This window comes from Mesocricetus auratus, unplaced genomic scaffold (assembly GCF_017639785.1).
Source record: "Mesocricetus auratus isolate SY011 unplaced genomic scaffold, BCM_Maur_2.0 Super-Scaffold_100020, whole genome shotgun sequence".
Taxonomy (NCBI): domain Eukaryota; kingdom Metazoa; phylum Chordata; class Mammalia; order Rodentia; family Cricetidae; genus Mesocricetus; species Mesocricetus auratus.
In genome coordinates, this window is record NW_024429201.1 from 6,366,027 (window position 1) to 6,380,587 (window position 14,561).

The following is a 14,561-nucleotide window of genomic DNA, read 5'->3' on the forward strand; positions in this document are numbered from 1 at the left end:
ATTTTAAAAGGTATGTCTACTTTCAAAAATGTTAGGAAATAGATAAAAGTAAAATGCTAACTTTGATTATGAGTAAGAATGCAAGAAGATGAATGAATTGAGAGAAGTTGGTATTCAAAGGTCTATAACCTCCAGGCAGTTAGCAACCAAGTGAGACAGGTATTAGGCATTTCCTCTCAGAACCTGGAATCGGGAATAGTGGCTGTTTCGTGAAAAATTTTCTAACTTCAAAGAAGGAACAAAAAGTAAAACAGGACACATTCTGAGTTCGGTCTGAGTGACAGCGAGAGAGCCACCACTCAGCAACCCAGCTACTACTGTCCCAAGCCTTAACTCTACACTTAACATGCCAAAATGTGGTTTAGAAAGAGAGACAGAAACAGAGACAAAGATAGAAACAGAAAGAAGAAAGAAGGAGGAGGAAAAGAAGAAGTAAATAAAACTCGGCAAAACGGATGCATGTATATGGACCCGCATTTCAGGAGACAGAAATGTTCTACGCCCCAAGTTGGCAGGAGAAAGGAACCTGTAGCATAAAATTCAATTGAAGGGCTTGTCCTCTAATGTGAATTAGCTCCCATATTGGCTGAATACAATTTCAAAGGAAACCAGTTGATATTGAACAGCTGTGCCATGTTTATTTAACAATAACAAGTTGTTCTTCAACAAACAAAAAACCCTAACAGCTGATTCTGCTTACATTCAAGGATCTTCAATACATTCACAACTCTGTTGGCAAACTTCGAGAATAAAATATAAGTAAATAATGAAATAAGTCTTAAATAAGATCTTCACTGCAAATAAAATACTTTTGAAATATTTCCCAGCATCGACTAGTACAACAGTCCTTTTTGTGCTAAGACCCCCCCATGTGTAATCCCAGTTTCATTCATCTACTAAGTTTGAAAGAATAAAAAATGAAAATAATATCTTAAAGTTAACATGTTCCCTTATGAAAACTAACTCTCCTTTCCAAAACCATCTAAAAAGGTTATTTTCTGATTTAAATTTCACCCAAGATGTAGCATTAGTTTTCATTTTTTAACATTTTATAAGCCTATATTAACTACATGTTTATTAATATTAATTAAATCATTAGTAACAAGTTTTTCCATATATGGGTGTTTGAGAGCCATATATGTTATATGCTTTTTCCCCCTAATCATTTTAAACAAACAACATTAGGGTAATTTCTCTAATGTACAGGAGAAATATGGGTATCGGAGAAATATTTAAACTGACAGATTTGTTTATAAAAATACATAAATATTCACCTTCACCCTGTTCTATGCCCCAGGGGGCAAACTGCTTCCTAGATCTCTCAGGACCCACAGTGCTTAACCCAGTAGTAGGAGTATATATTTATCCTCTGTCCAACCCCCCCCCACCCTCACCCCCCACCCCCATCAGGTGCAGGTAGCTGTAATAATAGCATTTCCATTCATGACAGCTGCTCATACTCCCACCAGCTTCCTTCAAGGCTTTTCTGGTCTTGTTTCTCCAAATTAAAACAAAATAATACATTTTAAGCTACCACAAGGAAGAGCCAAGTGATATAACCCCCTACTTTCGCCACCACCCCATCCTCTCTCGCTCCCCTTTCTTCAACCTGTATCCCAAAAAGAAAGTACACCCAACTCTAAGGGCCCACGGTTTCTCCAGCTTTGATCAGATTATTCATTAACCATAAGACCATCTCAATTGAATGCTTAGCTCCCTGGTGATGTCTCCCACACACTCACACACACATTTAACAGATCTATATGCATTTAAATATTTAACATATATCTAAAAGTGTTCAGTCATATTGTTTTTGGGGTTGTATATCGCCTACATTTTTTTCTGGATCCTCTCTGAATCACTCTTGGTCTCCATAAAGCACATATCCATAGTCTCTGCTCTAGACAACTCTGAAGGTGTTGGCTGAGTGTTGGTCACTAAAGTGGAGCCTTCTCTTGGCTCAGCCAGGATCAGCGTGGGTTTAACCATTTCATTACAGAGGGACGAGCGACGTTCCCTTCAGCAATCTCCTCTCTCACAGCATTGCCATCTCCAGATGCCGCATCACGCTCTGAAAATAGAAGACACATGCATCATGCCCAAACATCTGTAAGTCCAAGGCCAAGCACGGGTTTGTTTTATTTTGGTTTTGTGTTTTAATGTTCAAAACTCTCTGCTGACTCTACTAAGCAACTCTGAACTGCTCTTTCAGTGACGACAACACCCCTTGCAACATTTCTCTCTCTATATATGAGAGAAATGGCATACATATAGCTCTCCTCTTACTGACATTATCTCACTCTATTCCTAGAATTCCAGCTTAATAAAAGCAGGACTTTCTTTCATTTGCTGTTTCTTTCCCTTGCTTGCCTGTATCTCCAGCATGGACAGCAATGCTTGGAATATGATAGATGTTTAATACGTATCCAGTGAATGACCAAATACTGCACAAATTAATCTCTTTAAAAGATTTTTATGTGACTGAGACAATATGTGAGGCCACTAGGAGTGGGTCCAAGATCTAACACTAATGCACAAACTGACTTAGTGGAACCCATTCTATGTGAATACCTTGCCCAGCCTAGACACAGGATGTGGGAGTGGAGAGGTGCCTTGGTCCTGCCTCAAAGAGATTATGGGACAGACTTAGTAGACTTCCTAGGGGAGGCCTTTCCCTCTCTATGGAGCAGATGGAGGTGGGAGGGGGGAGTGGGAGAGGAGGGAGGGAGAACTGGGATTTGAATGTAAAAATAAATTAAATTTTTTAAAGAATATATAAGAAAAAAGATTTTTATGTTCACTGACATAAAAATGAATTCAGTTTTTTTGTATAACTCCAGAAGGCAGTTATCCTTCCTGCTCTTCATACAAGAAATGTTTATAATATTTAGAGTTTTCCAAAGGGAAATATTCTGCTTCTAAGAGGAGTGAGACATGATTGTATCCACAGCGCACGTCCTGGAATAGAATGGTGAAAGATTAGTGTGGCTCTGCGGACAAATGGGTATACAACATTCTTATGCCTCATCCAGCTCATTAAAAACTGGGACGCATTAATTTCTGCTCTTGGACACTGACTGCCAAAAAGGAATAAAAATGTAAAACTCGGGCAGATAGGATCAGGAGGCCCACCTGCCCTCATCAGGTAGCAAGTTGAAGAAGGCCCCATGTAATTGGAAAACCTATGGTGGACTCAAGACAATCCGTCTGTTCTCAAAGGGCGGCCTCCAATGGATTTGTGATGTGAAGCCTATGGAGAAACTGAGGAGCCATGTTTTTCCATAAGGACTCTAGCACAGAGAATGGCAAATCCCACGTAAACAAGGTACACCCAAACAGGGCAGCCTAACTGTACTTTTCAGACATTCTTCATCCCCTCTTGAACCTGAGGTTGACAAAGATTACATGGGTAAAAGTCTTTCTTAATATCACCAAGCCAAAAAGAAAGAAAACTAACTGATTTTCTTTTACATTTCTAGTTGGAATCTCCATACCTAGTTTTGATTAGAAATATTTTTTGTGTGTAACTTAACATATAATGACCATCCAGTAATAGGGTATCCTTACAAAACTTCTATATAGTAGCCAAGAATTCAGTATCTGACTTAATTTTTAAAAAGAAAAAGAAAAGATAAAAGAAGCTAAAAATGTTTGAGGTAGCTAGGTAAACTGAAACACTAGATCTCAAATCTGTTCTGTAAACAGCTCCTTCGAAGAATTTCCAGATCCGAGAGATGGCTTAGTGGTCTCCATTGATCGTTTCCAGGTACAGGGAGAACATGAGAAAGAGGGAAACCAGTAAGTACTGGGCTAATCAAAAGGTTCTGGATTTGTTTTCAAGTGTTATATGACAATCACATGAACAACTATTCAAGTCTTAAGCCCAAACTTTTTGTTTTGTCAAAGATTACAAAGATAAATCACATGATTTAATCTGTTACCTCAGCCTCCAGATTAATTGTCCACAAAGATATTCATCTAGTAAGTTAAGATTTAAAATTAAGACCAGAGTCATACTTAAAATTACCAATTGACTTAAAAGCACAATATCTGAAGATGGTAACAGAAGAAATAAGCACACTTGCTGAATTTCACACTTTAGTTAATTTCAAGGGCAAAGGGCCAGAAATACAACCTAAACCAAATTGATTTCAGTGACTATTTTCTATCTGGAGGAGGTATTGTTCATTGATATTAATGAGCAGCTGTAGTGATTAACTAAATCTTGAGGGCTTAAGAGTGAAGTTTTTTTTTTCTTTTTCTCCAAATGACCTCTCACAACTCTGTATAGGCATGAACCTTGCTTTTTCATTTTATTTAGCTATGGATGGAAGGTTGTTCGAGTATTTTGCCTTCAGAAACAAGAGATTGCTCTGGAGCTGAAGTGACAGGTGGTTGTGAGCTGCCTGATATGAGTGCTGGGGACCCAACTTAGGACCTCTGGAAGAGCAACACAGTTTGCTCACCACTGAGCCATCTTTCCATCCCCAAGAGTGCAGAGGTTTTAATTAACTTTTGAGCATGGATATAATTTGATTGTGAAGTGATTAAATTAATAGAATTAACATATCTATCACCTCACATACTTAGAATGTTCATATTTTAAATCTAACACATTATCATTACCATTCCTTTCACTGGAAGAATAAACTCTAATGACACATACTATTTTACATAACGATTTCATTTGGTACAGTCATGTTAAATGAACTACTTTTACCTTAACAGAGTTCTACATGCTTGGCCGTTTATCAACAAGAGAAGCCAATGCATGCACGGAACCATCTTACAGTTGTGCACAGCTCACAGCTGCACAGCTCGGATCCGTCAGCAGCATGTATGTAAGCTTTGCTCCAGTTCTATTATTCTCTGGATATCACCACAGGGACTAATTCTTACCAGCTCCAAAATCCGTGAAAACACAATTATTCCATTTTATTGCTTCCATTTGATGAAGGAGGAGGGAAGGTAGAGAGAGAAGGGTAAGAAGGAGAAGTAGTCTAAATTTTTTTCTTGTAGCTCTTAAAGCTGATCCAACAACTACTTCACCGCTCTCTTTCTGTGCGGAGTTGGGAGAGAAATCATTTTGTCTAGCAAGTCTATAAAAACATCGCTAAAGAGTTCCAAGAACTTTGCACATCTTGGTTGGTTGCTTTTATGGCAGATTTGTCTTCATTAATTCATTAAAATGTAGTAAACTTTATGAGAAACCATAGTAACCTCCCAGTTATCAATGAGATTTGTCTTGAAAATAGCAACAGCCACCAAACTCAACGCCCACCCATCTTTCTCCCTGAGGAAAAGAAACAAGTTCATTCAGATAGACACAATGTTCCACTGGTTTTCACATCGATTCAAACTGAGACCAAGGTCACCACTTACCTGTGTGAGAGGCAGCGGTCCTGCTGGGCGGCTTGGCTGCTGCATACTGGAAGAAGGGAAATTCCAGACATCTCCCAGTCACCCTGTCGCATATGCCAGACTGGCAGTTGCAAGTCTCTTTGCATTCCATCCCGAAAGTGCCATAGGGACAGTCTGGGGGCAGAGTGGGGATTTAGAGAGGCCATTGCTTGTTAAGCATAGGGATCCCCTCCACCCAATCCTGGATGATAGCCTTAGGATTTGATTCAATCTCCTGGACTTTGATAAATGAAATATCACTTCTCAAAAGTTCCAGGGTTTGAAAGTTGAGGTCATAAATGTGAAACCACACAGTAAGACCAGATAACACCTGCCTCTGGCTTAAACTCCTGAAGTGAAACCTAAATTAGCTACACATAATCAATCTCATTATGCTAGACTTTTAAAACACTTCCTCTCTTTCTTTCTTGTTTATTTATTCAGAGTGTGTGCAGGCATGTGAACATGCATGTGTGTATGTGTGCTTTCATGTTCATGTGTTTGTGTGTTAGTGTGCAGATGCATGTCTGTGTGTACACATGTATGTTCATGTGTGTTCACATGTATTCATGCATGTGTGTGTATGTGCGTGCGGCACATGTGTGGAAGTCAGAGCACAACTTGTTGAGCTGGTTCTCTCCTTCCACTGTGGGCCGTGAGGCTCATACTTGGGTTTTCATGATTGGCAGCAGGTGCCTGTACCCGCTCAGGCTTCTTGCCAACCACACCCTTAATTCTGTTTGCTTTCTGGGTAGATAACACAGATTCTCACAGGTTATCTTGGTCACAACTCAGTGAAGATGGGAAATTAAGGAGACATAAGCATTACCTCCTTCCTCCTCAAATAGTTTGATAGGTGTGAGTGTGTCTTTAATCTACAGTAATTGACAGTTTTCTGTTTTATGGGGCTAACACGGCACCTGACTGTGAGATAACCAGTCCCCAGCCTGCTCCCACACTTACAGGATCCCTTATCTCTCAGGACAGCTCTAGGCCTTCACCAGCTCCCCTAGCTGTTAAGAGGATTCACTAATCAAGCTCCCTGAAAAGATAAGACGCTAAGTGAGCAAGAAAGCTCGGTTTACACGCCTGAGGGCTTGCACACCCACCAAGAACGGGAAGCTTTCAGAGCTTCAGTGTCTAATACTAAGACTGAGAAATGCTGCAACAAAATAAAGATGTCTGTCACATTAAAAAAAACAGGGCTTGTGGCATAACAGTGCCTCAAGAGGTTAACTCAGCAACATCCGTCCATTTACAACACTGGTTCTCAACCTGTGGGTCACGACCCCTTTGGCAAACCTCTATTTCCAAAAATATTCACATTAAGATGCATAACAGTAGCAAAACTACAGTTATGAAGTAGCAACGAACATACTTTTACATTGGGGGTCACCACAACATGAGGAATTACGGTAAAGCATCCAGGCATTAGGAAGGTTGGGAATGAACCACTGGTACAACTGCGTTCTTCCGGCATGGAGGTGTCCTTGCTAATGTACAGCCACACAAGAGTACAGACACGCTGTGAGGCACTGAGTGTTTAGCCACCCAGCAGTGTCTTGGATGAAGACGAATGTGCATCAAGTAGGTCTTGAAACAGGAAGTACTGCTCTTTCCCCGTCACTCAAAGCACAGAGGACTCTGCTGCTATATACAACCTCCTTAGCCTGGGAAGAAAAGCCCCTAAGAAAGACCTGGAAAACCCTTCTGACAGAAAAAGCACAGGGTAAGAATGTGACTGTCTTCAGCAATACTGAAAATGAAAACCTTAACCCACTTCCCAATTCCAGGTCCAGGGTGGCTCCCAATGTGCTGTGTGCTGATCAGATAGTAAACATTCTATAAATAAACACTGACTTCCCAATAGATAGGCAGAGATGTGGGGTCAAACATCTAAATGCTAAACAAGCAAACAAAGAATCTGGAATTCACCTGCTGAAATGGAGAACAACCCACACACTCTATTATGCCCAGCATCAGGGGGAAAAAAAAAAACAGTTGGAAACTGAACTCACCAACAATTCAGAGGATGCCAGAAAGAGGAACTCAAAATAGTTTGTTAATGGCAGGCATAGTTCACTAACCTCAGCTGGATTCTTTACCCCATGTCACTGTCCGTTCATAACCACATTTACAATGGTGTTTTTATGCCAAGGAAAAGCAGTTCCCCACCTACACTAGCTATATCATAGACAGGACTGCGTTAAGCACCTCCTCCCTAATTTCCTTATGTGAGGCGCTATTTTCTTGGCAGATAAGAACTGTAATTTCCACAAAATACAGAGCCTGTTCACTTGAAAGAAATGTGTATATGTATGCTCACCAAAACAAAATATTTCCTCAGCAGCCCATCTTGTCAGTCTTAATCAAAACTAATAGAAGCAAAGAATAAAAATTTCCACATTTTTTCTAGAATTTCTTCCTAAGGCTTCTGTTGGTCTTGCAGATGAAAAGATGGTTGGTTTATAAACTATTTTTCTAAAGGATGGAATTGTATTGAGCACATAGAATATGAGTTATTCAGAAAATTCTCAGAACTTCTTTTTCTGATTTGGGCAGCTTCTTTGTATTACACAAACTGGGTGCAGTTCTAGAATGCATTGCCTTTTAATCACAATAGTATGTAATGATGAGATTATATGACATCTATATATGGGAGAATTTCAATAACCACTTCTTTTAATTCACAACAAATACTCACTAAGTTTGAAAATAAGTTCCACAGATACATCAATGAATCATTTAGTTATGGTTTCTGTCTTGATTATCATTTTATTTTTTAATCTATAAAGCAGTCCCCTTTTTTAAAACAAACTTCTAGACTTCCATTATTTCTGCTTGTCTTACAACATCTGCTATTTTCTGGCTAGCTGAAGTTTTTTTTTCAAGTAAAATTAGGTTTATTTTATGCAAGAACCTGTGTTATTTCGTTGGCTGACTTAAGCCCACGTTAGTGTTCAACAGAAATATTTGAGCTTGAGAGAGGCGCTCCTCCCTGGGAACTCTTTCAAGATCAAAGGCTGGTGAAATCTGGAGCTGGAAACCACTCTAAGAGGTTATCTCAGGAGGACCTCTGTAATCATCCACTTGAGAAGAAAGGACACCTAAACCATCTGTAACAGACTACCTGTCAAGTTTCTAACGGCTTCCAGAAAAGGAAACGGCACAAGCTACCACTGCAACTTTCTCGGATCTACATGCAGAGCGGAATGTTGCAGCCCTTGCTGTAATTCCGGCACGCTGCATCCCAAACCTTTCTGCAGCTACTCTGCTCTCTCCACCAAATACACCTCCGGCATCTGAGCATCCGCCCAGGTGGTTCAGAGGAGGAAAGAGGAGGACAGTACCTCCCAAGCTGACTAAATGCCCTCAGGGAGCCCTGCACAGTGGGAAGCAAGGAGTTATTCTTTACCTTTGCAGATACCAAACTCATCACCAAAATCATCCTCTTCACTGTAAAAGTGACACTTCAGCCCCGGACCACACTTGACGCCATCCATGCCTGAGACTGTGCGGTAGCAGGTTTCTCCGGGTCCCGCAGCACACACCTGACAGCAGCTGCAGTCGTCCAGCACTGTCCTCTTGCAACGCAGGCTGCTTCGGCACGCACTGTTGTCACACTGCTCTGGGCAATCCACCGCATACTTGGCGCTCCAGGCCATAGCCAGGTGCGCAGGTACCAGGAGTGTGGTCAGCAGCAAGAGGCTCTTCATGTCTCCCAGCTGGCTCCAGCTCAGCTCCCTGCCGCCTTGGTCTTTGCTGGCGGGAAGCAGCCGTCCAAAGTAGTAGCTGAGCTTCTGCCTACACGTTTATGAGTTTTATACACTGTGTTGCCCGCATGCTTCCCCGTCATCAATTTCCTCAGCCCAGCGGCAGCGCTGAGCTCCTGCCAGCCTCCCTTGTTTTAGTTTATGAAATCCAGGATGAAGGCTGGATTAACACGCCGCTGCCATCCAGGAATTGAAAAGCCCAAGCTGATGTCATCTGTTATGTTTAGTTGGTTGTTTTGCATGAGGGCTGAAAAACTCCACTCACATCCGTCTCAAGGACTCAAGGACGTCTGTGAAGGGGGAATACAGAAGGTTGTATGGCCCCCTTCTGCACAGGAATCGCTGTGACACCAGCATAACACTTAGGACGTAGCTTTGCCCCAGTGTCCCTTAGTCCCAAGGAGACTGATTCAGACACATATCAAGCCAGAAGAAGGGCTATCAAATAATAGTAAGAACTTGGTATTTCTCCTCAATAAATAACTATGAGATCATTTGGAAGAAGAAATGGTTATAGTGTGCTTTTTCAACACTTAGAAGAAAGAAAATATTTGAATAGAGGCCTTCGAAAGACTTCTTCCTTCCTTACACGCTCCTCCTCGGGTGTTATTTCTAAAGCAATTCGTGCTGTCCATGTTCAAGACTATCGTGACTGTCACTGTGTTTAGCTAGATGTGCTGCAGCTTTTCTTTCATCAATACAAAAAACAAACAAACAAACAAACAAAGAGGTAAGGTTGTCCTGACATTGTTTCTGTATTACTCAGTTCTGGAAGAACTTATCAGTTGGACTGCTCCTGACCCAAACTCCCTGGGGAGAAGGCTCATCCATCACTGAGTCTGTTTGTCCAATGACTGCATCCATTCAGGCCCTTCCTCTCACCTCCTGGCATCTATCAGAGCTCTTGGTTAAAACCGCCAAACAAGGCAGTGAGCCCAAAGAAACAAGCGAGCCAGCAGGGACATAGGAACACATTTCCAGAAAGGCAAGGCATGGGGAAGGGAAAACATTACCCACCAGGAAACAGGGTCTCTATGTTGTGGAGGGGCAGAGCATAGCCCCACCAAGGAAAACAATAGCCTCTCAAAGTATTGGCTGGACCAGGACCTTCTGTAGCAAGGTTTATGCACCAGAGGCTGCAAGATGTCAGAGGAGACAGGGAAGGCCTCACACTAACTTGTTCAGTTTTAAGGTTCCCACCCCATTTGTCAATCTAGAAATAAAGCCACTGTCACTTGGTCAAGAAATGACCAAGTGAAGTAGGTAACCCCTGCCTGTCACAAAGTGATTCTGGGGCATCCACGGAAACCCTCCTCCTCTGTTGAGAGCACTTGACCTCCGAATGTCGTGTGCCCTCTAAAAGATGAGCCGTCAAAGCCTCTGGGTGTGACCTGATGATTAAGCTTTGCCAGGGTGCATTGTGGGGAGTGAGGCAGCAGAAGCAAACATTCAAGGAACCCGGGAATTGGTAAATGAAGGCAAGACTTCCTAAGCTTCCCAAAATTTTCAAGAAAATCTAACTTGCAATACTCTGTGCTCATTTCTCCTGGAGCACTTAGCAGGTGGGACACTCATTGTTTGTAACTGCAGGTAAGGTCTGTAAAGTACACAGCATGTGCCAAGTACTGCTCTTTGTGTATATACAACTTATATAAAGTAATCCATTTTGACATTTCCATATATGTGGTATACTTTGATCAAATTAAACTCTTTGATTGCCCTAATTTTAAATCTTTTATTAATAAATTTATTAATCATTCTTCCACCTAAATCCTCCTAAATTCACCCAAAGTAAGCCATTGACTCTAATTTGCACTGCCCATACACTTAGAGGTATAGGATCATCTCTTGGATCCTGGTCAACCTACCAGAGGCCATACCCTTAAAGAAAACTAACCTTCCTTCTGTCAGAAGTCAGCAATTGTCAGTAGCTCCTCAGCTACAGGAGAGTTAGGGACTCATGAACCTGCCTTTTGTCCATACTGGAATATCGACTGGCTTGGTCCCCTGCTGGCTGAAATAGCTGCTGAGTTGAGGTGTACAGAGGTCCTGTAGTGTCCAGACACATTTTTTCACACCAATTCTCCCAGACCCCTGACTCTTGCAATCATTCTGTCCCCTCTTCCACAGTGGTCCCTGGATCTTAGAGGGCAGGGTGTGGTATATGTTTCCCATTTGTGGCCGAGCAGTCCACAGACACTTCTTTGTTCTTTGACCATTTATGAGTTTCTGCATTGACCAGTGTCCACTATACTTAGAAAATGTCTGCTGAGGTTGGAGCAGTGCTTGAATCTATGGGTTCTATTATCCTTGCTAATTCCTCCTTCCAGTCTCTCTTTTCCATTCCCAATAGTCTTCCATTCACTTTTATTTCTTTGTTCTCCACATTTCACATATCAGAGAAACATGAACTTGTCTTTGTGAGACTGTCAAAGTGATTTCTTAAATGTTTTTCTTTTTTCATTAACTCCCATAATCCCCCCGCAAAAATACTATGAAGCTACTACAATATCATGTCTCACTTTTTGAATGAAGAAACAGAAGGAAACAAAGAGGTTAAATATGCCTGTGGCTTCCATTCTTTCAGAGGTTCACTAGAATCATCTTAGTCTAATGTCTGAGCCACCCTGTTGCTCATTACAACCCAATTATGCATCAGTGGACAGTGATACCAATGGTCTTGTTCATGATTTAAGCTATTTCCTGTTCAGATTGATGAACAGCACTTTCTGAGTAAACAGTGGTTAACTGGAAATGTGGTAAATAATGCCTGATTGTGGCGTTATGGGCCAGACACTAAGCTAAGCATTTTTATACAGGTTACTACATATAACCTGCAAAACAACATGAGGAATTAGGTGTTATTCATAACTCCATCCTAGACACAAGAAAACAGGTGCCTGGAAAGGTTAAGTAACTGGTCTAACATCCCATAGTAATAATTAAGTTAGGACTCCAGGCCAAAGATCACTGGGCTCAAGAGACTAGAATGCAAACTCCAAAATCAAATACATACAGGTAACGAAAAGGTAACCCAGGTGGGTGAAGTACTGGGCTGTGCCAGTATAAGTCACAGAATAGACTTTTTCCACCTGAAGACCATACAAACCATGAATACTTTCCATGTAAGACAAGTGAAGATCAAATGGTACCATGTTTGGTAAATGCATTGGACAGACAAAGTATGTACTAAGGGTACCAAATCCACAGCACTGGACCAAACACAGTCCATAGAAGAGAGCAGAAGACAAGATTGCCAGTGTTCATCAATGGTGAAATTATCTCAAGGCATACATAATAACTAGCAATTATTTGGGGAGAATCATCATCACTTGCTTCTAAGAGTTCACAAAACCTCTTTGACATAGTAATCCTGATGGGATTTTTATATTTCTAACTCCTCCAACTTTTCAAACAGGGAAGTTGCCAATGAACCCAAAGGTCGTAAGGAGATCACAGCATCATTAATCAAGAAACTAACTTTAATCTTCAGGGAGCAGAGAGAAATTAAGGTAAATGCAAAGCTGCCTGACTGACTAGCTTTGTGCATGCAATCTGGCACATTTAAGGACTCAGCCTGTGCAGCCGCTGTCAAGATCGAGAAAGGACAGACTCTCACAGCTCTAAAAAAGCAAGTTCAAGTTACAAGTCAGTCCAAAGGTGGTAGCAAGCGGTCTTCTAGAAGACAACAGAGAAATGATTCAACCAGAGAGCTTGTCAGTCCAGTACATCCTGTACACTTCAAGACTCGCTGGGATTCTGTCCTTAAACTGAACTGAACAAAGAAAATACATTGGCATAATATACACTGATAATTTGTGCATTATTTTTTCACATAATGATTGCATGTAATAAAATACAAGGCTTTATTTCTGGATAGACAAAGATCTGGTGCGAAAGGTACCATGTACTTTCCAAACCCTCAAGAGATAGTTTCTGGTCAATTCAATTGCACCAATATTAACTGTACCTTCTGAATAAACCATCTCTACCAGATAATGTAGATTTGATTTAAATTACAAAGTCAGACTTAAAGGAGAATGTTGCCAAGGAGAAAGTGGAAACACTTACAAAAATCTTTTAGGTATACTAGAATTGATTTTCAGTTTAATTTTTTTGTGCATAGAGGGGAGCGTCTAAAATCTCCCTGCTTTGATATCAGCTCTAACATTCCTACAAGTGCCTGGTGCAAGGTCTGGCACATAGTAGAACCTACTGAATATGTAAACACAACCACCTATTTCACTCCGTTCCATTTTCTTTCTACCTAGAGAATCAAAGTGAGGGTCAGGTTCTTGGGCCGGCTGAGCTGACATACAGAACAAAACTGTTCCCCGAAGGAAGGAGAATTAGACTTGAAGACAGAAGCCGTTAATCAGACTAGACTATAATCCCATCATGTCAGCTCCTATGCAACCACATTGTCCTCTTGGCATTCCGGCCTTGGCCATGTATGGGAGCCCCTGCAGCCATAGGACCCCGGTGAAGCACACCTGCTAAACAGCTGAGAATCATGGCGGCCACTGGTGAGTTGACAAAGTCAAAGACATGGGAACAGTTTATAGAGGTTTTAGAAACGTCTTAACTACTACTAAACTGTATGATCCTAAGAAAGCCACATGCCAGATGATTTAGACCTCATCTGACTTCCTCATCAATGAGCTAAGAAGACTAAACAGGGTTAGAGCTGTGAAGATGACATGACCATATGATCAAGAGTCTAGTTTCTGAAGATTTGCCTTATTGTCTTTGGGTGCATATGTATGTGTGTATGTGTCTGCAATTGTTGTGCACAGCTGTTTGTGTGTACACAGATACATGTGTATGCAAGTCCATATAGAGGATAAATAACAACCTTAGTTACCATACCTCAGGACTACCCACCTTATGTTTTGAGATGGGATCTTTCACTGGCTGGGTTGAGTGGCTAACCAGTGAGCCACCGAGGATTTTCTGTCTCTAATTCTCAATGCTGGGATTATGACCATATACCCAGATTTTTATGTGAGTGCCAGGACTAAACTCGGGTCCTCACGCATATGTGGAAAACACTTTGCTAAGTTATATCCCCATGCCAAGATTTGCTTCATTCTTAAAAAACGTGAACTTGTGTATTGGAGCAAACTTTTGTTTTCCGAAAATGATCGCTACAGTTATCCAAGTTTTGATTTTTAAGAAAGGCATTTTTTCAAGACTAAATGCAATTTTCAGACAAATCTCAAAAACTACATCTGCACAGGAGAGTCAAATGAAGTGTGGTATCTTAATTAGGCTACCTGCAGGAATGTTGGCTCTTTGATTTGTCCCCATGAGTAGGTCAGCGCTATAGACAGCTGGAGAACCATCACAGTGGCTTAGAGTAAAGACCCTTCAAGAACCATAAGCATG

The 14,561-nt window shown here is 41.2% G+C and overlaps 1 protein-coding gene across 1 annotated transcript; it reads right to left on the reverse strand.

Moving 5' to 3' along the window:
• Positions 1–1,401: 1,401 nt before the first annotated feature.
• Esm1 (endothelial cell specific molecule 1) lies at positions 1,402–9,344 on the reverse strand. Its single transcript, XM_005065526.4, has 3 exons — positions 8,816–9,344; positions 5,383–5,535; positions 1,402–2,071 (listed from the first exon to the last, which is right to left on the reverse strand). The coding sequence occupies exons 1-3, from the start codon at positions 9,114–9,116 to the stop codon at positions 1,971–1,973; spliced, it is 555 nt and encodes a 184-aa protein (XP_005065583.1). The 5' UTR covers positions 9,117–9,344; the 3' UTR covers positions 1,402–1,970.
• Between the last annotated feature and the right edge of the window lie 5,217 nt (positions 9,345–14,561).